At 33.1% G+C, this 22,976-nt stretch overlaps 1 protein-coding gene across 6 annotated transcripts in view; it reads right to left on the bottom strand.

Annotated features, from left to right (window-relative positions):
* LOC123693058 overlaps positions 1-18,874 on the bottom strand; it is a 96,762-nt gene extending 77,888 nt beyond the window's left edge. For all 6 annotated transcript variants that reach the window (XM_045637989.1, XM_045637991.1, XM_045637994.1 and 3 more), the window contains exon 1: positions 18,386-18,874. In XM_045637989.1, coding sequence (XP_045493945.1) covers positions 18,386-18,832 — 447 coding nt within the window. In that variant the 5' untranslated portion in view covers positions 18,833-18,874. The remainder of the gene's footprint in view (positions 1-18,385) is intronic.
* Positions 18,875-22,976: the final 4,102 nt, after the last annotated feature.

Genomic DNA, 22,976 nt, shown 5'->3' with positions numbered 1-22,976 from the left:
CGGGCGTTGCTTGTCGACTCTCATTGTATTTTCTCTTAATGGGGATGTGGAATTTTACTAGCATTTTTTAAGCCAATCGAATTAGTAATCTCTTTCTCTAGTAGGTGACCTAGTTATTAAACATCGGCATTCATCATCTTATAATCGATGATAATGTTACTATTGTCAATAAGGAACAATATCTGTATTTAAAACGGTCCCACGCAATGGCCTTAATCTATTTTCAATATAATTCAGTAAATAGAAGCGCAAAAACGCATGTACACGCTTTTGCAATGAAAAATAATAAATTAAAAAATAATTCAGAGTCAATATTAGAACTTATAAAACTTAATTATAATTGCCTTTTAAATAGGGGAATGATCATATTATATACGCCCTACAAATTAAATCTGGTTATGTAGGTATACGTATAATGTATATATAGTTATCTAGCAAACCACGCTAAAACAATTGTAATGTAATATTCATATTCTAAATCAGTAGACCGCACCAATGAAATCCGATTTACTATCCTTATTTAAAATTAAATACAATCACATTGAAATAAGTTTTCCTGGAACATATTATACCTACTTACAATACATATACCTACAAATATAAGACAAACTTCAAAGCCTAAAACAAATTGCTGCAATGTCAAAAAATAAGAAGCCATAACAAAGTGAAAAGTTTGAAGATACCGCCGTGGAAAATGCCCCAAGTCCAAAACTAAATAAAACAATCATTCACGACGACCAAAACGGCGCTTAAAAAGAAAAATGGCGCGGCAAACAAGCGAGCAACGAGTTAGGCTGTTACAAAAATCTAACAAAGGAATGATTAACGATTTTCCACCCCCAAACTCATTCAAGCCGCGTCGATATTGAAACCTTTAGACGTAAAAATGAAAGTTTTCCTTTCCCTGTTTTGAACATACTGACATCGTGAATGCGGAAGAATTTCCTACAATAACAAAGATAGAATACTTAACAAGGGCTGTTCATTTGTTATGTCTTTCTAGTACCTAGTGGTGTTAGGTGTATAATACATAAGACATCTAGTGTAATGAAACTTTCTGTGCTTTATATAAGTTTCATGAATTCATGTGAAACTATCTTTCAACGACTTTCAGCGAACGGTACCCTAAAATATGATAAGTAAACTAATTTGAACTAATAATATTATTACATATTATGGAGGTAACTTTGTCTCTTACCACACGGCTAGACTAGCGTCATAATTTAATTAAGCAGAGGGCTAATAGTTTGGAGAATGGCATTAATAAACGAACAAATGTTATCTACTTTGTACACAACGAACATTTGGTTGGAAAGTGTAAACGTAAACATTTATTTTTACAAAAATCGAAAACAAACTAATTAATAAAAAATGTATAGCTACTTTTGAACTTTACTATATACATAATATATTAGTAAATCCAAAAAAATGGTGGAATAATTGCTTAATAAAAGTGGCTTTTTTCCTTTTCAAGTTGTAATTTAATATTTTTCTTTTTTTTATGGTGTTTCTCAATGTTAGCCAGAAGGGCTACTACATTTTAACGCGGACGCGGGGGTGAACTGAAGGTTCACCCTGGTAGCGACATGCACAAGGGCGTCCCCCCTTGACGGGGACCACGAACCTCGGCTTGAGCTGTCGCTTGAGTGGAGGAGGCCAGAAGGGCCCTAATCGGACGGGCGCTCACCCGGGTGGGCGCGGGAACGCGGAACAAGGGACCTCGTCTTCGCCGGCGAAGACGGTGTACGCTTTCTGCTGTGGTGTGTGCGGTGTCGCGGTTTGTTCGACGTTGGGCTTCAATCGCCGAGTCTAGCCGTGCGTTAGCTTTGGTAATATCATCGTCGGAGTCGTCGTAATTTAATGCAAAACAAGCTACATAAATAAAAAATAAATCGTCGATTCCATTAAAAATATGCTATCTCATCAGATGCGTAACAAGTAACAATATTAAATTAGTGTAATTTTGCAGGCAGTGTGTCAGCTAAATGTTTATTTTCTTGTGAACAAATGCCATTTTCCTTAATGGTATAAAAGAAAGAATCGTAAGTATTTCATATGGATATTTGTTTTTTTTAAAATATTAAAATACAGGTTAAAATGTACCGTAGTTTCTTGAAATCGTTTCATACTCGTTTCCTTGTGAGTCATTGTCCCTCATATCGATAACAATATCAACATGATCGACTGCATATTAACGGTACCTACATTTGAGTATGTACCATTCATTACACTCCTGTCGATTAATAAACAAATAGTTCACATTTCCTTGATGGAAATTAATGATGAACGCATAAAAGAATTTCTACGTCCAAACCATCGATCAATGTCCACAAATTTGCTCACCATACAAACAAAGCGCTTTCGTCAATCCTTTACAAAATTAAACGTGAGTTCAATAGAGTGTAAGCTAAGTGGCTCATCTGTCGGTCTCAGGACTTCTCAGGTTGCAATGTTTTTAAGGGTATTTCATAGAAATACTCATTACCCGATCCGAATCTGTTTATTCCGTAACGACAAAATTATGTAAAAAGGCAGTAAACGTTTTTATCTCAATCTGGGTTTAAAATGAATTCAGTGTTATCTTAATGAAATTCCCTTTCTCAAGTGCGGTCTTTAGTTTTTTAGTGTTCGGAATTAGCTCAGCTATATTAAGTTTCGCAAAGAAATGGCGGCAGGTGCCACTTCAGCTGGCAAGCATATGTTCGATGGCATGTTAATTATTCTGCACAATTACAAGTTACCTGAAGCCATTTTTCAAATATTGCTTTGTTATCCAAAAACCATATAAAAAGCAATAAAAATTGTTCATGCACAAACACGTAAATCCAATCAAAACTTATTCAACTTTCCAGGAAAACGGGCGAAATGAACAACGCGCTGTCTGTTCCACAAATCACTGTAGTAACGATTTAATTAGAAATAGGTAAGATAATATACATAAATTACATAAATTAATACTGTATGTAATAAAGGATATATATATATATCCTTTATTACATAAATTAATTCACATTAATTTTACACTTGTGTCCAACACATTCAACATATCTATATGTACTAACAAATAAATTTACTTACTGCACGATACTAATAAAAATCAACTGGTTTCATAAAATAGAACGTTGTAACATTTTTTCTACGGAACCAATAAATATTTAATTGCGATATTCAAGATAGAAATGACTTCAAACCCGGCTTTGCGATTTGATTCAATAAAATCTCTGAGCCAATTTAACTACGCTGTGAGTTCCTCAGAATGTCGGATTAGTAGGCAATAAAGTAGATTACAATCTTTTGATTTATTCGACATTTCAAGAAAATAGCTTATTGCTCGATTGAACAAGTTTCTTTATTTACTAATATTACTTTTTTGTATTGATAAAACGTTGGATTGTTCTATAACAATGGGTCTATACCCAGACTAGTATTTATATAATACCTAACTCATCAATTCATACTAACAGCACCACTATTAGAAATCTTTATATTTAATAATAAATTTAAAATAGGGTATATAGAATCCACTTACAAGAATAAGGATTGAAAACACGCATCTCGTTTCAACATCGAGATTACCAAAGAATTCCAACAATAAAGATATTTTTCTCCCATAATATCTTGTTTGCACATGAATGATTATCGAACTCATTATATGAAATTACCCATGGAAATTGAATGACAAGATATTTTTTACCAAAAAAAAAATAGAAACTTATTCATATTTTTCGTTGCAATAAAATAGGTCATAAAGTAGAGCCAATTCGTTCCTATAACAGTAGCTCTAGGATAGAAACAGCTCACGTTATTTATTTAAAACAAGGGTTTTCTTTTGTTACCTCGCTCCTCCGGCCCCTTGTAAGCTTCTATGTCAAGTGGTATTAGTCATTTCTTTTCTTTAGGAAACAAAACTGGAAGAACTTATACTTACCTCTACTGCCGTGTTCATTAAACTTTTAAATACTGCGTTTAAAAGACATCAAGATTAACATACATTACCAAAATGCAGTTCTTTATAGTTTACAAAACTATATCATAAAGTAAGAAGAATTGAATCTTAAATTCCATTTATTCTTTCACGGTGTAGTACACGAAAGAGCTTTCAAAGCCAACATACCTAAGTATACATCTATCCAACTGTAATATTTCGTGTAATAACAAGAAAATCAACACTCCCCTACGTAGTGGGTTACCGAAATCACCCTAAAACGTCAAGTTTGAAACCATCGCGCCGCATATTACAGAAGTTTCATGCCTGGCTTACCTTATAAATAACAAAGCGTGCCCTTACAGCGATAAAACTGGTTAATCAGTTGGTTGCATGCACGCTGGCTAGTTTAATGACATAATTAAAAATCCCTAAGCTAAGGTAGGGAAGTTCAGGCTTTGGCGTATAGTGACTGGCCCCATTTGCTAATCTCCTAATCCGGCGAGTAGTTTTGGTACAAGAAACAAACTTGTAACTCTGTAGGGATGTGTGCGGGGTGAATAATGGCGTAATGTTTCAGATAAGATTATCTCATATTGTAATGTGTTGTGACCTCGGTATTTAGTATTTGCGATTTACATTATTAAGCATTTACAAGAATTTTGGTCGTATGAAAATATCGTAGACACTTAGTCAGTATCGGGATTTTCATATTAGTCATGGTAAAGTTACTTATTAGAACTTCACATTGTTGAAAAACTTCATAGCTAGCATAAAAAGTTAGAAATGTACATCCACTTTCTTTGCGTTCTTTAAAAATAAACATTTTTAATTAGTTGTTGTGGGAATGAATAAGATCATCAAATAAGACATAGATTCTTCTAAGAACTGTTCGAAATGAATTAATAAGTGCTATTAATTACTCCGTACCATTTTTCTTTGGCTTTGGCTGAAATTTTTAAAGTCAACAATAACAAATATCGTAAATCAAATCAGTTCACCACGTTATTAACCGACCATATAATATAATAGTTAAAAAATCCCCGCTTTATTAACGTCTTTGTACCACGTACAAATGTAAGCTTAGCCAGGTACTCGCCACGGATAGCGCAGAGTAATGAGTTTTGTTGTTTAACAGTTACCAGTGCAGGATTATGGGACACTACAAACTATAGGACTCAATGTAAGCCCAACAAATAGTTTACTTATGAGCATTTCATCGATTTCGGATACAACATTGTGGCTATCGCACGGAACATTAAAATGAAATGGTCAGTTGCGATTTAGTATCATTGGTTTAGTTTGATTTTATACGAGCATTTACTTGAGTATTACGTGAGAATTGACTACTGTAATGCTATTGTGAATTGTGATAACGCGTACTTTAACGCGTAGATAAGTAATATTTAAATTTTACTGCAATCGGGTAAATTTATTTACTTTTATTCAAATTGGATCATATCTATCACTTCTGTAATACGAGTGCAATTTTTGCAATAAATCACCTAAGATATTAAAATTTATGTATCCATATTGTAAAAGTTGATCAAGTTGCAAACGCCCGGTATCAAAAAAATGTTACAAAACCAAGCAAAAAAAAAAACCACCGCTTTGAGCAGAACAGTTCGAATAGCGATAACCAATTGTCCATGTAAAATGTAAACAAAAGGCATCGATACCCATTGTACCACAAGCAATACCAGTAAAATCATGTCCGCAAACAATTAAGCGAAGCTCGGACAAATTGCTCCAGCCCCTAGGTGGTCATACAGAGCGTGGAATGTTAATCGGTTCAGGTCAAGATGAGGTTAAGACGCTCCTGAACAAATAATAGCTAAGAGCTTTCCATAATGACCATACCAGAATGTTGATCCAGTAACGTGCTATTAACCTGTTGTTTGTAATTATATACGCTTTGATAGATGTAATATCGATCAATTAAGAGCTATAGGGCGTTTGGCTTTGTTTGATTACTTAATATGCATGATTATTGTGTGAGTAAACAAAGGCGTGGGACTTTAAATACAAGTATGTTTTATATTATGATGTTCCAATCAGTATTATATAAATGTAAATAGGTAACGTTATTGCAAGGGTTGCTGGGCATAACTGGCGGCAACGAGCGAACGACCGGGCTCAGTGGCGTGCCATGACTGAGGCCTATGTCCAGCAGTGGACAAATGTAGGCTGATAATGATGATGATGATTGAAAAATGCAAAGTATCAGAAGACTGAAGAGTAAGGATCAAATTGTTAAAAATCGAAACGTTCGACTGTTCTAGAAACATTAGCCACCATTTTCGCAGTAAGATTGAAACGGGGCGCAGTAAAAACAAAAATAACAAAATCAACTCCTCTGTTAATTTAGCGGGAGTTGGCAAAAAACGGTAATGCTGTGCCTTTTTGTTGACCGCCCATAACAACGAAGGAATGCATTGTTCCCGTTATTCCAGTCCCAAGCTGTAAAAAAGACAATATTTTTCTCTCGCTCCTGTCCCAAATCCGACTCACTTTATGGAATGTGTCACTCGCAATAAGGAATTCACTATTACGTCACAGATAAGGCTTACGCAAATAAAGTATCGTTCTGAGAATATGTAACGATAATCATTATCAAAGTTTACCAATACTAGATTGTACTAGGAAAATGTATATTGTATCAAAATTTGTTATAATTCACCGAAGTTGAAATACATATTATTATTATTGGTTAATAAACAGCGCTATTTGATTAAACACAGAGCAAATATGGTGGAAACTGGTCTAGATCACAGATTAGATACCAGTCTAGAGGTAGGTCCAAATACTTACAAACCTAAACATTCTTACATAGTGTAATATAAGGCCAGATAATTTACAAGGTTTATGAAAAGTTAATAAAAAAAAAAAACGAATCTACATCATAGTAGCACAATCCGTGTGCATCAACCGGGTAATTTCGTGATAGTTGTATGATAATAAGAACAAATTAGTCACACCACGAAACATTGTAAACAAATAGTCGTAGTTCAATTTGACGCTTCAAATCTATTTCGTAGCTAATGGAAACTTTGTAGGGATCCTTTCATTTTCGCTTTAATCAATTTCAAACTAGGGAAAGTTTCAATTCGAAATCCATTACGTATTTCACGATACAATTGTGCTGTACACTTTTATGTTTCGGCTAAAACGATACTCGAAAATAAAATTGAAGCTATCCAATAGTTTCAATGTTTGCTTTTGACGTCGCTTGCACCTTAACTATTAGTTTTAACAGCTAAAATAAAGTTTAGTTTTTGCAATGACAGTGAAAACTGAATTTTTTCAAACTGAACTCTGGGAATACCGCATTGATATATACGTGGCGGTAACGTTATTTTTCGAACTGGCCTGTATGCAAATGTGTATTAATTGAAAATTCCTTGGATACCTTAGTTCAAATTGAGAACTCTTAAATTACCTAGATTATAATAGATATCTTTAATCTCTAAAAAGAAATCGGAGCGTATTGACAATAGTGTTCAACCTTTTGATTCACTTGCAGGTTGGATTTATAACGCAATGAAGAGAAGAAAAAACAATCCCATCATTGTCATATAATTTCATTAACGATCATACAATTTCCCTTACAAATATAAAGTGTCGTTACTTTAACACGGTATCCAAGTAATTACATAGTCACAAACAAATTGGAAAGTTGTAACATGAAAAGTGCGATTCACAAGTAAGTAATAAATTACATCAATAAGGTACAGAGGTTCGACTCCCGCTGCGAGATGCATCGCATATAGGCGCCTCGTTTGACGGATGTAAATAAAAAACAAAAAAAAGTGTCTAAACTGGCCTGCCCACACGGCCATTAAGTTGGAGGTTTATCGGCCCATTCATGCTCAGAGATAAATATCTTAAATCGGGTACGCGGGGTCAAGAATGTCTTAGAATAAATACGAAAAGCAATACGTTACTCAATAAAGAAAGGTCAATAATATGTTTATAATAAAAGTCACGTTAATGAAAACAAACTACCGAACCACATAGATTTAAGATCGAAACATAAATTTACACAAAGACAAAACGATATATGTATTGGTAAGTGAAAAATGAAATAAATTTGAACATAATTTTGATTAGGATTTTTATTCCAAGCCGTGCAAAACCAAATTAATAATTGGCGGATTTGAATCATTAGCTTAACATCTCGACGTGCCCAAAAAGCAATTTACTAACAGTCAGCGACAGGAAGGTTATCATTATAATCATAAAGTTTGAAATTTGTAGACCGGTAATTGATCAAATGAATCACTTTTTGTTCGACAATCGGGTACGGGTTAATACGAAAATAATAGGTAGGGAGTCCCAATCATTAAGATCATAGGGGCAAGACAATAGTTTTTCACCGAATAAAGCACATTTTTAGTGAAGTTCCCGACTAATTTAATAGTCTTTTAAGTGTTTTGTTTTCATGTACAAAACTGGTTAATGTTTTCGCTAAATAAAAGAACAAATCGACTGGTAATGGAAACGTAATACTAATTTGCTTTAGATTGGTAGGTACTTGATGAATATCTACCTATATTATCAACTGTACATACCAACATAATGGAAATCAAATAGCTAGAGCTGTTAGAATCGTCGGATATTCGAAACTTGTACTAACGAGGAATGTGGAATACTAAATTGAAACAAAAATTCGGTAAGCCGGCAAATCTAATAGAATAGATGAACGTTTGCGGCGGCGCTATGGAATTGTAAAAAATAAATGTGTTATTTTTTTGTGTATCAATCCAGTTCAATATGATAATGCCGCAGTTTTTTAAACATTTTATGTGCTTAGATCGAGTATTGGTAATGATACAAACAAGTGATAATTGTTTATAATAATAAAATAACGACAGTCTAATAGAGTCTAATATGAGAATATGGAAATTATCGAATTGTTTTCATAAAAATATGAATCGTAGTCAAAACAAAGTAAGTATTGCTTACCGATTTTGTTATTTGCATAAACAGTAATGACTCAAATAAAAAATAATAAAGAAAACATAAACACAACGTAAGAGATAAATTACTATACAAAAATTTTATTGAAATACTCAAAAGGATAAAAGATAATACAGCTTCATATACTTTTATAGTTAGTGCTGTGTACAAAGTCATAATTTGATGTCAATTTATGTGACGCCAAAAATATATTTTTATATGCTATCAAACAATACACAAGCCAAAAACTGTGAAACAAGAGATAAGAATAAACACTTCGCTTTATGGCAGAATAAATTTCTTGATTAACATAACACGAATGAATTTTTTGCCGAGTACCCACCCGGAGCAATTTAAAATGCAGCTCTGCTGGGTAGAAATGAAAACACAAGAAAAAAGCAACCGTTAATTTCACATGATAGCTATGTTGAATTCTAGAACCATTGTTTTTTAAGCATACACTTTATCTATTTCAATTGTTATCGAGACATGTTTTGTTTAATAGATAGCAAAAACAACAATGAAACAACGGGTATTAAAAAGTTATCAACATTCGTTTATCTTCAATTAACGGTCCTCTTGGTACATTTAGAACGTGATCGAATTAATGAAACCCAGTAAAAGTTTTGAAGATGAATCCACAGTGAATACTGAAAAACTAAAATCCTGCCCTACATTCTGAATTTCATATAGGATTGTATGCTGCAAGTGATTTGAAAATGGCTCACATTCCATAATTTAGATAAAAGCTTTGACTAACCTAATTTCTTCGGAAATGACGAGATATGTCACGACACATTGACAGAAATGTTGCAGTTCTTATATGAACATTAAACACCCTTTTTGCATGTGGATATAAAATTGACTGCTTTTGCCTACAATAGCGTTCATTTATAAATTGAATTGAATTTAAAAAGGTTGTGCGAGATAAAGAATTACAAACAATATCTGACTTATTTAAAAAATTACGTTTCGTACGATGATTTTTCGAGAATATTCCCCAGTTATTGTTGATGTGTTTTATATGTATTTTAATCTTGTCATTCAAACCATAATATCATATCGAGGTTACATATTGTTAATTGTAATCTTATAAACGTGCCGACAAATTTATCTATTTCCACTTAAACAGTGCGAACTAGAAAAGACTATCGGGTTGAATTATATTAAAACATCCAAACTGTAATAAAAAATTCTAAACAAGCGAGAGAAAATTGTTTGATAAATGTTGACAATAGACAAATTTGCTTGGCGTTTATTACTATAAAATTTTAGCGGGAGTTTATGTTTGAACATCTGTCCCACAATGCTAACACATAGTGTGAAACGGCGTGAAGGAAAAAACTTCCAGCGCGTTTATTAATTTTGCCATTGTTAACAATTTGCGATTGTCCCGGAACCGCTTTTTGTTTTCACGGGAAATTTTTCATTCTCACTCTATTTACGTTGTCAGGAATCTCATAAAAGTGTATAACGTTTGATTTGATTAACTACGCGTAAATTATTTATCTTCCTTAATTGCGACAGTAAATCATAACATGAAATTTATAACTGGATAATTCGTAGAGAAAAATAGGGAAGAATTAAATAAGAAGGTACTACTGATTTTGTTTTATAAAATTATATATTACTTTGTGATACAAATATGTGAGGTGTTACAGCGTGTGTTGATACATAAAGGTTTTTATTAAATATTTACTCAGTACTTCCGTTTGAATTGTATAAGATAACGAAGCAACATAAATACAACGGGAGATGCCACCTAAGAAGTCAAAACAAAGACCCTTTGGTTTATTTTGAACTACAACTTCTAGGAACCCTTCTATATAGTTTTAAGAATCCGTGCCGTGTTTTGGTTTTTTCATCGAGACGAAATAAATGTCAAGGTTAAAACGTAATTCTGGCATCGAAGTATTAAATAAAGTATTTTGCGAATTCATGCTAACTAGAATACATAACATAGATCGTCCCAAATAATTTCTACCAGTCATTGCAGAATACAAATACAATTTACTACGTGTTTTATTTAACAAATGGTTACATTAAATCGATTTATACGATTTTAGATAACAATCAACATCGTTTTTATTAACAAAGCTGTAGTTTCTTTCAAATCGTGGCATCATGATCAACAATAAAATTCTGAGCACGTCGTTAAAAGTTGTAAAAATTACCAAAATCAGTCCAGATACTGCACGCTACCAATATCTTATCATTAAATCATGTTTATTTCACAGCAATAAAAAAGATATAAAAATTCATTAAAAACCACAACACACATCGAGCTTCACGATTCGTACAATTTATATGACCATAAACTTTTTACAAGGAGAATACGAATAAAAAATTAAGGATTCTTGTTAAATACAGCGATTTTGGGATCGTTAGGTATAGACCCATAAAACATTGACCAGCTTAATAAAATAAAACGGAACAGGTAACTATACATGATTTCGAAGTATCTTTTCGTACCTAATTCCATGTAGCACTAAATAGTAAATAGTTAGTTAACGGATATGAAATAATACTTTTTAGAAAAAATTTCATCATCAAATACATGATGTTATCAAATATTAAACAGGATCAAAGTTTCATCCACCATCAAAAAAAATATAAAATTTTATCTTCTCCTACTAAAATACTAAAAATAGGTATATTAGTCGGTCATTAAGTGCGATGTGAAGGTCTATTTTTTTAATTTCTAATTAATTATTCATTAATAATTTTCCATTGAACTGACCTCACCTGTCTACAATAGGTACAATAGATTATTAGCATAATCGTACATTTCTCTACACGGCAATTTAAGCCAATTGGGTGTACGAGCACATGAGTACTGTTCAATTCTGCGAAGGATAGGAATATCCTTTTCTAGTTTTTAGAAATTCTTTACCTGAAGTAAAACTGAAGGGTGAATAAATACGTGTTTAAACTAGGTCACAACTGGTATTTCTTTGTCCGAGATAAAATGATTGTCATGTTTACTCTAGTTATAGTCTTAAATATTTTAAGTAAGTATACTTATAGTAAGTCATTACAATATTCATCATTAAAATACAGCATCCTTTCGACAATCAACGACCGTATTACCAATAATTCTTATGCAAAATCTTTTGTAAGCACAATGTAATTTGATACAAGCCAAAGTATATGGAGGCTCTCGCATTAATGGAAATTCCTCGTTAGACCGGTGATTTGCATTCATTTTTATTTGCCAAATTGTGTTGAAAGTAACATGTTTAAAGAATTATCCGCACGCAACATTGTTTAAAACCTGGCTATGATAACATGTTTAGGATTTGTTTTTAGTACATAGAGATATATTAAATGCTATTAATGATTTTACGCTAAATAACAATAGAATTTTGATGAACTCGCCCGAATTAACCGCGATATTGACGTGTATTATATCTCAGCTTTTATACATTTAAACGGGTTTCGTATTAGAATTTAGTCTATCACAAGCTGTCTTGATTCTATTGTTAAACTTAAGCCTTCCTTTATCTTATTGTGTCTATAGATAACAAGTCTCATTAAGGCGTTTCGGGGCTGAACTAGCCAACTTATTACTCAATATAAACTTGGCTTAAATAACTGAAATAGTAGTCATACAAATTCCATTATTCGGAATAGTTAGCAGGCTTCAGTTAGCAATGATTTATCCGATCTGGGAGAGAAAGTTTTGACACGGATATACAAGAAAAATGTAATCAAACTCGTCCCTTTAATTTAAAGAGAAACGTTGGGTTAACGGTAAATAAATATTTGATCTTAAGCCTTCAGATAACACCTACGCGGTTAAAGCAATCAAGAAAATTCGATGCTGGGCTCATATTGCCACTTATTACATACGACGGCAGTTAAATGAACATCGTTTGGCTTTTCTGTATTACATGTAAGTATATTTATACGTTTTAATGGATATCTGTATTCATTACTTTAATGCTGAGCAATTTTGTACAGGTGTTGATGTCAGATGCTTATAAATGATAAAATTATTAATCAAGAAATTATTTCACTGAATTCTTCAATAAATATAACTTATTAGGATTTTATTATTATTATTTATTAATAGTTAACTGTGATAGTGAAATAGATAACCTTGTTAAATACTGTTTTGTTTTTTATTACCGGGAGTAAATCCCTACAATAAATTATAGATAACACATGTTTCAATAACACATTTGTTTCTTAACCGAGATCTTAAATTACATAGAACCAAAAAAACGTAACAGTAGATTTTCCTTCTCATATTATAATGAAGCAAAATTTTCGAATTAAAAATGAAGAAATAATTGTCGTTTGTTCAAAAGACAATTAGTTTCAAATAACGGTCAATTAAACGGTAGAGATAAACCGAAAAGAATGCTTGAGTAATGAGTGAAAAGAATTTATAGAGTCATAAAATTTTTAACGTGTGATCGTCATGTGGGCTTCTATAAAGATAGACTTATCGACTGGTGCAAGGTTTACGCTTTCATCATTACACTTAAACGGAGACAACTTGATTTGTTGACTTTTACGACTTCACCGGTACCACATAAACCGATTATATGATAATGAATTTTTGACTCTCGTATAGTAAAAGTTCTGCTCAAATGAAGGCTGTCTGTCGTTAAGCGGCTTGGAATATTGTTCGAGATCCCTGCAATTTATTGACCCAGTTTCAAAGCATCCTTTTAATATTCAACATCAGACTTTCGTTTAAACTATGTGCAAAAATTTAAGACTACGAATTACTGTCGCTTTGTATGCTATATTGCTAAAAGGAAATTATTTAGTTGGAAAAAATGCAATGACGTTGGATTTTTGGCTAATTACCTATAAGATGAACTGATTGATACTCCGTGACTTTTCACGCCTTTACATGTCCTGCATCTGTCAAATGCTAATTTTCAGGCTACATTCAAGAATGATATCGCCGATTTTTTGTCGATGCTATTGTACTTTTTTACGAATAGCTTCTTATATCATTTTTTCATATACAGCATATAATAAAAGAATATAATATAAATGTAGTATTTGTTTTTAACCGACTTCAAAAAAAGGAGGTTATCAATTCGGCCGGTACCTATGCTTTTTTTTTAATGTATGTACACCGATTACTCCGAGGTTTCTGAACCGATTTACGTGATTCTTTTTTTGATCGAATTGGTCCCATAAAAATTTTATTCGGATAGGCCCAGTAGTTTTTATTTTATGAGCATTTTTGTCTGTATTTGTAAATGTTGCAAGTGCAAGTTTGAAGTCGGTTGTTTTTAACGCAGTTATCACTTGTTTTATTATATCCTTTTCCGTTTTATACGGCAATAATTACATATAATATCTACTTATTATTTTTACCAAACTACCTGTATTTAAAAAACGTTTTTATACAATAGCACATAACACAATAAAACAATAGTATTCGAAACAATTAAATTAATTAACTACCAAAAAATAGTCCACCAACGACACAAAATATGTTAAATTCACGAAGGGAATTCCTTAGCCTACACTTATGGTCTTTCGATACTTATCTCATTAAGTTTGCGTGCAAGAATTAAAAACGTACTCACGCACAGTACCTGCTTTCATATATTTTTAGGTTTCACCATCTAGCATCAACTTTATATTCCATACCGTCATTAAGGAGAGAAGAATTTTATACTAATCTATGTATAAAGAACATAATATCTATTAAACATGAGAAACCTTAGTTTTGCTTCTTAGAGCAGAATCGCAACTTACTTTGAATAAAGATAATTCACTTGTCTATCTTCGAAAGATTTTCCTGCACGAAATGATAATAAATAATAATTATCTCATAACTCTATTAATATTGATTGAATAAGCACGTAACTGGTAATCTTATTAATATTAGTTAATAACGTTTATTTAATTATTGTTAACTAGGATATATTAACGCCTCGATATATGTTTGTGAAAGGGAAAATGTTAATACATTATAATCAATCCGTACATTTCTGTATAGAATTGGCTGTATAGAGGAAGCGATTCATCAATATGGGATCGAATAACAAAGAAGGAACTATCAGTTACGGTTTATGGGGGTGGTTATTGCAGATCTAATGCCATCTGCCTATTTATAAATTAAGCCAGAAAGTTCTTAAGCAACTTTGTAATGCTAATGCGGTTATTGTCTTCAAGCACGAACGTTTTGTTATAAGATTAATCGTATTGTGTTTAGTCACATTTCATTTCAATATAGAAACAATTCTTACATACCAAAGTAACTGAAGTACCACCCGTATATAGGTACCTAACATACCAAACGAAAAAGTATCATAAACATTATACCGGAAATGACGGCAACTTTAATGGGAATTTTAATAATCCATAGAACACAAGTTTAAAGTGTAACTGCGAAACCGTTAGATTTCATCGAATTCATACTCCAATAAAATTCAATCAATCTGAAAAGTCGCAATTTTAAAAAATGATACACCGATATCGCGCCGGAACAATGCACAACAATGGACGTCAACACGACATAAATATTGGCTAATAGTCGGAACTACGATATTGATACCCTGACGATATTTGTCAGTGCTTTGTGAGCAGTTCCGCCGGTAATCGCTTTACAAATGGACAGGGGCAAAAACTAACGGATTGTTTGGGATGAACGCATAAAGGAATGTTCCCAGGTAGAGGGTGGATCAGAATCACACTGTAAACATGTGAATGTGATAGTTTGCTGCGGGATTATTTATGCAGTATTCATTAAGTTGGACGGTGAAAACGGTATTCACTTTTCGCGATTTTATAATTAAACTTTTATAAAGCCAAGCCGGTTTAAATGCATGTTTTTTTTTTACTTTGTAAATTAACCTGCGTTAATAGGAGTATCATTTAATTTTCGAGCTTCTTTTATTTTTGTTTATTTCAAAGCAAAGCTTTGTGTTATATCTGTTTGTGTCGAGTTGATATCACAAAAGAGTATTGTGTTAATGTTCCATTCAAACGAATTAATTTCACTGTGTAAACATTATTCAGTATTAATAATTTAAATTCTACTCTGTTATTATTCTTGTGTTAATCGGAAAAGCTTTCTGCTTTTTTAAGGAATATCAAGGGCACAAAGGCTAGATATACCTGCTACATCTTTTACTCTATATATATATAAAACACTAAACAATGCGACGAATGCGTCGTATAGGTCTTGGCTTACGCTTCACTCCAAACAGGTTTCAATACTATGCTTTAGAAACCGGTAAAAATCACCATGAGTAATTACAGCAGGCTCATCGTTTTACAATTTCATCCATAGATAACCCATTTTATTGTAATTCTATTACATGTTTCTTATTTAATCAGATTGCACTAGAGGTACCTATCCTATCTATTGCATTTCGATACCTTTTTCAACAGTGAATCTATTAAAAAATAAAATGCATCCAAAAACTATTCCCAAATCCCAATATACCTATGATCATTTACTTTTGAAGTGAAACTACTTTAGACGCGTTGAGAGTAAAAATTCAAAATCATGGCAATACCGTCACGTCATCTAAGGCGACGATTTTGGTATCTTTGAATCTTGACAAAGAAGTTTCACATCTGATACATGTGCTCGGAACACGCGCTCTTTTTTTAACTCGCAACTGTGAAATTATGGATTTAAATCAAATATTAAATCAATATTTGAGTAACTAACCCTTTAAAGGACAAATCTTTGTTGGACAAATATTTATGAAAGATCAACATCTGATAGAAGATTATACCTATATTTTATTGTTAAGAGATTCTTAAAATAGACGATACTGAAATGTTTGACAAAGCTTTAAAATTTCAAAAGTCCATCTAATAAGGTATTAACAATTTTGCATAAAAGTGTAACATCGCCAATAACCCGCTGAACATTTTACTGCTTTAAAATTTATAGCCAATGTCGTGAAAAGTTCTACAACCTCAGTTTCTATGAAGTATGTAAAATATTGCCATCCGTTAGAACGTCAGTAAATCACGTTGACCGCGTCGTATTTATTTTCCTTTCAGAACCTAGGTCGTATGAGTTACATTGTAGGAACCTAAAGATCCATTGTAGCTTGCTAGAGCCATTACCGAGTAGTCGTTACGAAAATTATTAGAAACAACGTATTGTCTAAGTCGAAACAAAGAAATACTCCATAAAAAGTGCTATGAAGCTAAATACTTCGCTACTAAGGAAGTAATGAAGTCTTGAGGTATAATAACATGTACCTATTTGAAACATGTTTTTGTCGAAGAGCAGGTAAAGTATTGGTCATTTAGCATTCTCGCTGACGATAACAATCTTCGGTTTTAAATTTTACAGCAATTACGGCATTCCCGGTAAGCGCTAAAACGCTGGTTTTGTATACTTTTTAAATTGCGAAATTGTTTTAAGTGCTACATTATTGGCCGGTGCATTTTCTCGTGAAATTTTAAAAGGTATGCACAATGCACATGTAATCATATTGACATATTCAGTTGGGTTCCGTTTAAACCAACATTATTTTAAGACATACTTTGAAATAGTAAGTATAGTATTACTTACTTAATTAATCTTATATATAAAAATGAATCGCAAAATGTGTTGGTAAGCGCATACCTAACTCGTGAACGGCTGAACCGATTTCGATAATTCTTTTTTTATTATATTCCTTGAAGTACGAGGATGGTTCTTATGTAGAGAAAACGTAAACATGTACCACGGGCGAAGCCGGGGCGGACCGCTAGTTATTAATATAATTTTTGTAAGTACCTACCTAGCTTTAAGTGCTTAGGTAGGTACTTCAAATAAGTTACACAAGAAATCAATTTCTAAAACGACATAACTTTAGCCTTAATAACTAGCCCAACAACTAAGTTATAATTTAATAATTAAATTAATAAAGTAGGTAATGTAGCAATCAAAGGAAAGTGAATTTTCTCCAATCATTTTTATTATGCTTTTAAATAAATTTCATCAGTTTCTATAAAGCTTAAAATTCATATTTAGTCAGAGATGATTATTTAGATTTCGGTAAATACCTTCGTTAATTACTTACTCATTTATGTACAGAATATAATAAATGGCTTTGTAAAGTCAGTTAATTTCAGACCGATTGATTGATTTCGAAGAAAACGAAATCGATACACATGTGAAGAGGAATCGTATTACTAATTAGCGCCTGGGGCAGGTATAGCAGGCGTTGCGATTTATCGTGAAAGCCAATTTAGAGTTGGGAGGCACGCGATTACAATCTTCTCACGACAGGAAAGGCGCGCGAACTCCTCATCTCCAGGGAAATCACGCACGCAACAAACTTTATATCAACGCGTCCGGGACTTAACGCCTGAAGCGGCCAACATTCTTTACCACACACAGTTCAAATTCAAAAGAAATAACAACTAGGCGCGGGCAGTGCCTCTACTCAGCCTCGCCTCATTAAATACTTTTGCCGCCACTCTACACACTATTATGTTTACAAATCACAAACACAAATCACAGGCAGCCGCGAGAAGCACTGCCAGTTCCCACAACAAATTTACACTGACCGTTGTCGAATAAGGCTGCAGGCTCAAGCGTATTCCATCTTGGGCAAGACGTTCCCGAAGAAGACGCTTCAACTGGATACGTGGTATTTTCACTAACTCCGCTTTTCCCTCCTCATATTCGTCAGCGTATTTTGCCGGTTCAACGGTTGCCACTGCCTGTTCCTTGCGGACTTCATCGTCACAACGGCAGTCCCGGGCAGCAGCAGCCTCCTCTAACGTAAAATACACAGCCGCTGCACCTTCTTCTCTCAAAGTTCTCACTGAGTGCAACAGTCTCTGACGATGTGCAGGGTTAAGAACTCCGATGGCATCCAGATCGGGTTCTCCGACCTGTTTGCAAATTTCTAAATCATCGTAACCATTGTCAATAAAGCTTTCCGCGTACTGGCCCAGGTGAAGCGATCGTAACCACTCGATTACGATATTTCCGTTCGTCGACGAGGCCATATCGCGTCAAAACACGCGGGACATCACAAAGCGTGCTCGCGTCGCGGCAGACGGCGAGAAACTGGCGACTTCGCTCCCCCAATCCCCATTCCCCCCTCGCCCCTCTGTAAGCCGCGGTCGCCGCCCCTAGACCTACGTGCTTTTGCTTTTTGACATTTTGTAGCATAATCGTTTCATAGAGGTGCGCGACGCGGCTCACGCCATGCTAAAGGTGCTTTAAAATAATAAATTGTTTACATTATTCAGCGGTCAAACTTATTGGAGTTTTGTTTATGGCACCCAAAGCCAAGAGCTTTTGGTTAATGTTCTGAAAACAATACTTTTGTACCATTTTACTGACAGTTATTATTGTTATCTATAGATTTCAAATATTTTATTATTGACATATTTATAAGTATAGTACTAGATCCAACTAGATCCCACAGTAGGATAAAACCAAAATTTTGTGTATAATTTATAATCCCACCAAAAACATTTTCATGTAAAATGTTGCCAAGACGGCCCCATATGACTTGCACTGTCAAAAAGTTATCAGATCTCATGTAGAGCCATCAGCCAAGCTTCTAACACTACACGCCCTAACTCTACAAGGCCTAACTTCACAAACTCTACACCTTAGTGAAAATATGTGGCTTGGCCATTTCGCTACATTCACATCGGCGTAAGGTGAAAAATTAATTCACTGTTCATTACTTTTGTGTTATACAATAGTTCTTGTAGTAACGAACGGCCAAGCCACATATTTTGACTAAGGTGTAGAGTTTGTGAAGTAGAGTTAGGGCGTGTAGTGTTAGAAGCTTGGCTCTACATGAGATCTGATAACTTTTTGACAGTGCGAGTCATATGGGCTCGTCTTGGCAACATTTTACATGAAAATGTTTTTGGTGGGATTTCATTTCTTTTTGTAAGTTGTTTGTAACAAAATTTATTTTTATTTTTTTTCTTATTTTTTTGGGGTGTATTTCTTGCACATCAGAGACGCCTTTTTTATAGCCCACTCTCTTGTCAAGGACAATTTTTTTTTATTTTTAGCTACTGTGTGGACGTAAGAGGCAGGAGACGTTCGCAACACTTCTATTCATTCATATTTATATGATCTGATCTGAAGTATATGTATCAATATATTATGTCGATAATCGATTAAATTTTTAATTTTTTTTTAACAAGAAGTACCTATACATATAATATATATCTAGGGAAACCAAGTTTTTGATTATTAGATTAGACCTCTAGCGTCATCAAAATTTAATTTAAAATTACAGGTCTCATACAAACTCCCATCCCCTAGTTTAAGGGGTTGGGGGATGAAAGTTACAAGTTTTATAATTTTTTTGTTGTTTGTGTGCTAATACTAGCTTACATACAAAATTTCAGCTTTCTAGGACATTAGGAAATACCTTAAGAATTTTGATGATCATCAGTGAGTCAGTGACGAAATTAGCGTTTTTTAGATATAAATAAAATCGGAAGTATAAAAGCTAATGTAATTAAAACTTAATATGTTCAATAAGTCCGCTATTGACAATATATCCCGAAAATTTTGTTGATCTAGCATAATCCAAACCCAAGTTATGAGGGTTCAAAAAAACGTCGAAGCGCTTCGAGAAAAGGTAGGTAGTGCCCGTGCGCTTCGCTTTCGCTTGGGTCGTCTTGACGGGGGCACTACCGTGCCCCCAGATCAGGAGAATATAATAAGTATAATTATTACTAGGTTGCCAGTCAAAATTTGGCCGCAAACATGTTGAATCGATTTGGGAAAATATTTCGTTCACTTGTTAATGATCTCTAATCTCCATCACCATTTATAAATTTATATCTCTATCACCATTCATGCGTAAATCTCTACAATATCTAATTAATCTTATACCGTGAATATTTACTTTGTTTATATGTTCGTCTGCATCTGCAGTTTACCTGCGTTCTTCTCCACTACGTTTTACAATTCAAAGCGAATTTGCCTCTCGAAATAGCGTAAGGCCTATTTACAAGGCTGAGTCCATAATCCGACTACGTTGCGATGTAATCCAACGTATTACACCATGCTATTGGCAAAATCACGTACTTATGTAGCCTTTTCGTATGTGATTTTAATTTTTAAATCACTATTTTCAGTACCAATATTGTGTTAAGTATTTGGAGTAAACAACATTGTTATTGAAAACATCATACTATAGGATTTTACAAAAAAAAAAAAAACACTTACAGGATAAAGTCTTTACTACTACTTACAGTTATCGAAAGCTAAGTGATACATCGTTAAAATAGACCCGTCAGAAGGTCATCTTATTTTTATTATTTCTTATACTACAAGTCAAAGATCCAATAATGGAAAAATGGCATACACTTCTCAGAAGAGTCGAGTTGAGTTTACTCGCGTGAAATCAAAGTATTTGCCTATGAAATATCGCACGAAATTTATCAAAGAATTCCACGTACCCCTATTAAAATAGCAATGTATATTGTACATGTTAAACACATAGTATGTTGACTCAGTACAGAGTTAATTACCCACAAACGGGGAAGCGATGCAAAGTTTACTTTTGCTAAAGCTGTTACTCATTAAACTTCTTGAACCTGTTTTATCTTATTTCGGTAACTGAAACTACGAGTGTCGAGGTTTATTTAAGCGAACGCAACTTTCTTAATAACTTTCCTCTTTCTTTATTAATTATTTTAAGAGAAATTTCCTTTTCAATTTTTTTCACCGTGATTGTGAATTGAGCATTGACTGGCGCAAAAGGTTTTTCTATTTTATTTCCATTGTTTCAAGTTTGTTGTTGAAACGGGAATAAAATGATACAGTTTATTTTTGAATTTGTTTAAATTGTATTATTATTAAAGAACATTCTAATGAAACGTAATAAAATTAGGTATCTACGATACTTACGAATTTTAGCATGACAGACGTGAATTATTATTAAATTCATATTTAGTTACTTATTTCATCATATTCATAATATGAAAGCTCCAAAAAGCTCCTTTTAAAATTACTTAAACAAAATATATTTTAAATAAAAACATATAGATAGTGGAACACGATTACGTGGTTAACTGATCACTGAGTGTAACCACCCACGAACATCAGAAGTCAGACTGTCACAGAAAGTTTAAATTTATAAAAAATAGCACCTTCATAAAATAAACCTACACTAATATTTTTCTATTTTAAATTTTAAAACTTTTATCTTCTTGCTCTAGTTTTAATTATATCCACGCTCTACGTTTGTATATGTATAAACATAATTCAATAAGTGAAACCTGAATAATTCCCATGCAAAACATTGTCCAAATCCTACCTTGATCTGCACAAAAAAAAAATAAACAAAACATTGTCATTTCGAACAATATTTCGAATAGTAAAACTTTACAATCTACATACATGGGATTACCCATACTTATAAGAAAAATATATAACCGTTTCAATTTAAATACGTATTCCGTTTAGTAAAATGAAATGATAAGGCAAGCTGAGGTTATCGCGACATTTTGCTATCTCCGCAGATAGGCTAGCCTCTAGATTATTTGTCCCAGTTTTGAGCTCGTTCAACTAGTATGGTGCCTGGGGAAAATTAAGAAACCTCATTTTATTGTACTGTTCAGATTCGCTGACTGAAACCTGATACAAGTAGAATTAACTGATTTTATATTGAAATATAAAATTTCTGTAACAGTAAAGCACTTAAAACGTACCTCAAGTCCTCAAATCGTTGAATATATAGGTCAAATACTTTCTGATTTGTAAAGCGCCAACATTTTACACAAAACAAATGTGTATTATGAGTTATGAGTAATGACGTTTAGGTATAATAAGGTACTGCCCTTGTACTGTTAACGTAAAGCTTTTTCTGTTAACTCAATTCATTTTTATTTTCCTAAATTTTTGTATAGGTGGACAGCTGGTGGAGGACCTATTTGCATATGAGAATTGGTTTTTGTTAGATAGTAGATGAAAAGGATTAAAATTTAGGAAATGTTTGAGATAGAGCAAATATATACCAACTTAATTTTAAAATTTATGAAAGTTTGTCAGAATTAAATCTTTGATTTTTGCTTCAAGATGGATAAGTTTGAAAACATTTTGAAATACAAAATGTGTCTAAAAGCTTTTGTATAATAAATGAATTCTTGAATACCTGGTGTGGTG

Source organism: Colias croceus, chromosome 7 (assembly GCF_905220415.1).
Source record: "Colias croceus chromosome 7, ilColCroc2.1".
Taxonomy (NCBI): Eukaryota; Metazoa; Arthropoda; class Insecta; order Lepidoptera; family Pieridae; genus Colias; species Colias croceus.
The sequence above is the reverse complement of the archived record's forward strand: the minus strand, read 5'-3'. Positions and strand labels throughout refer to the sequence as shown.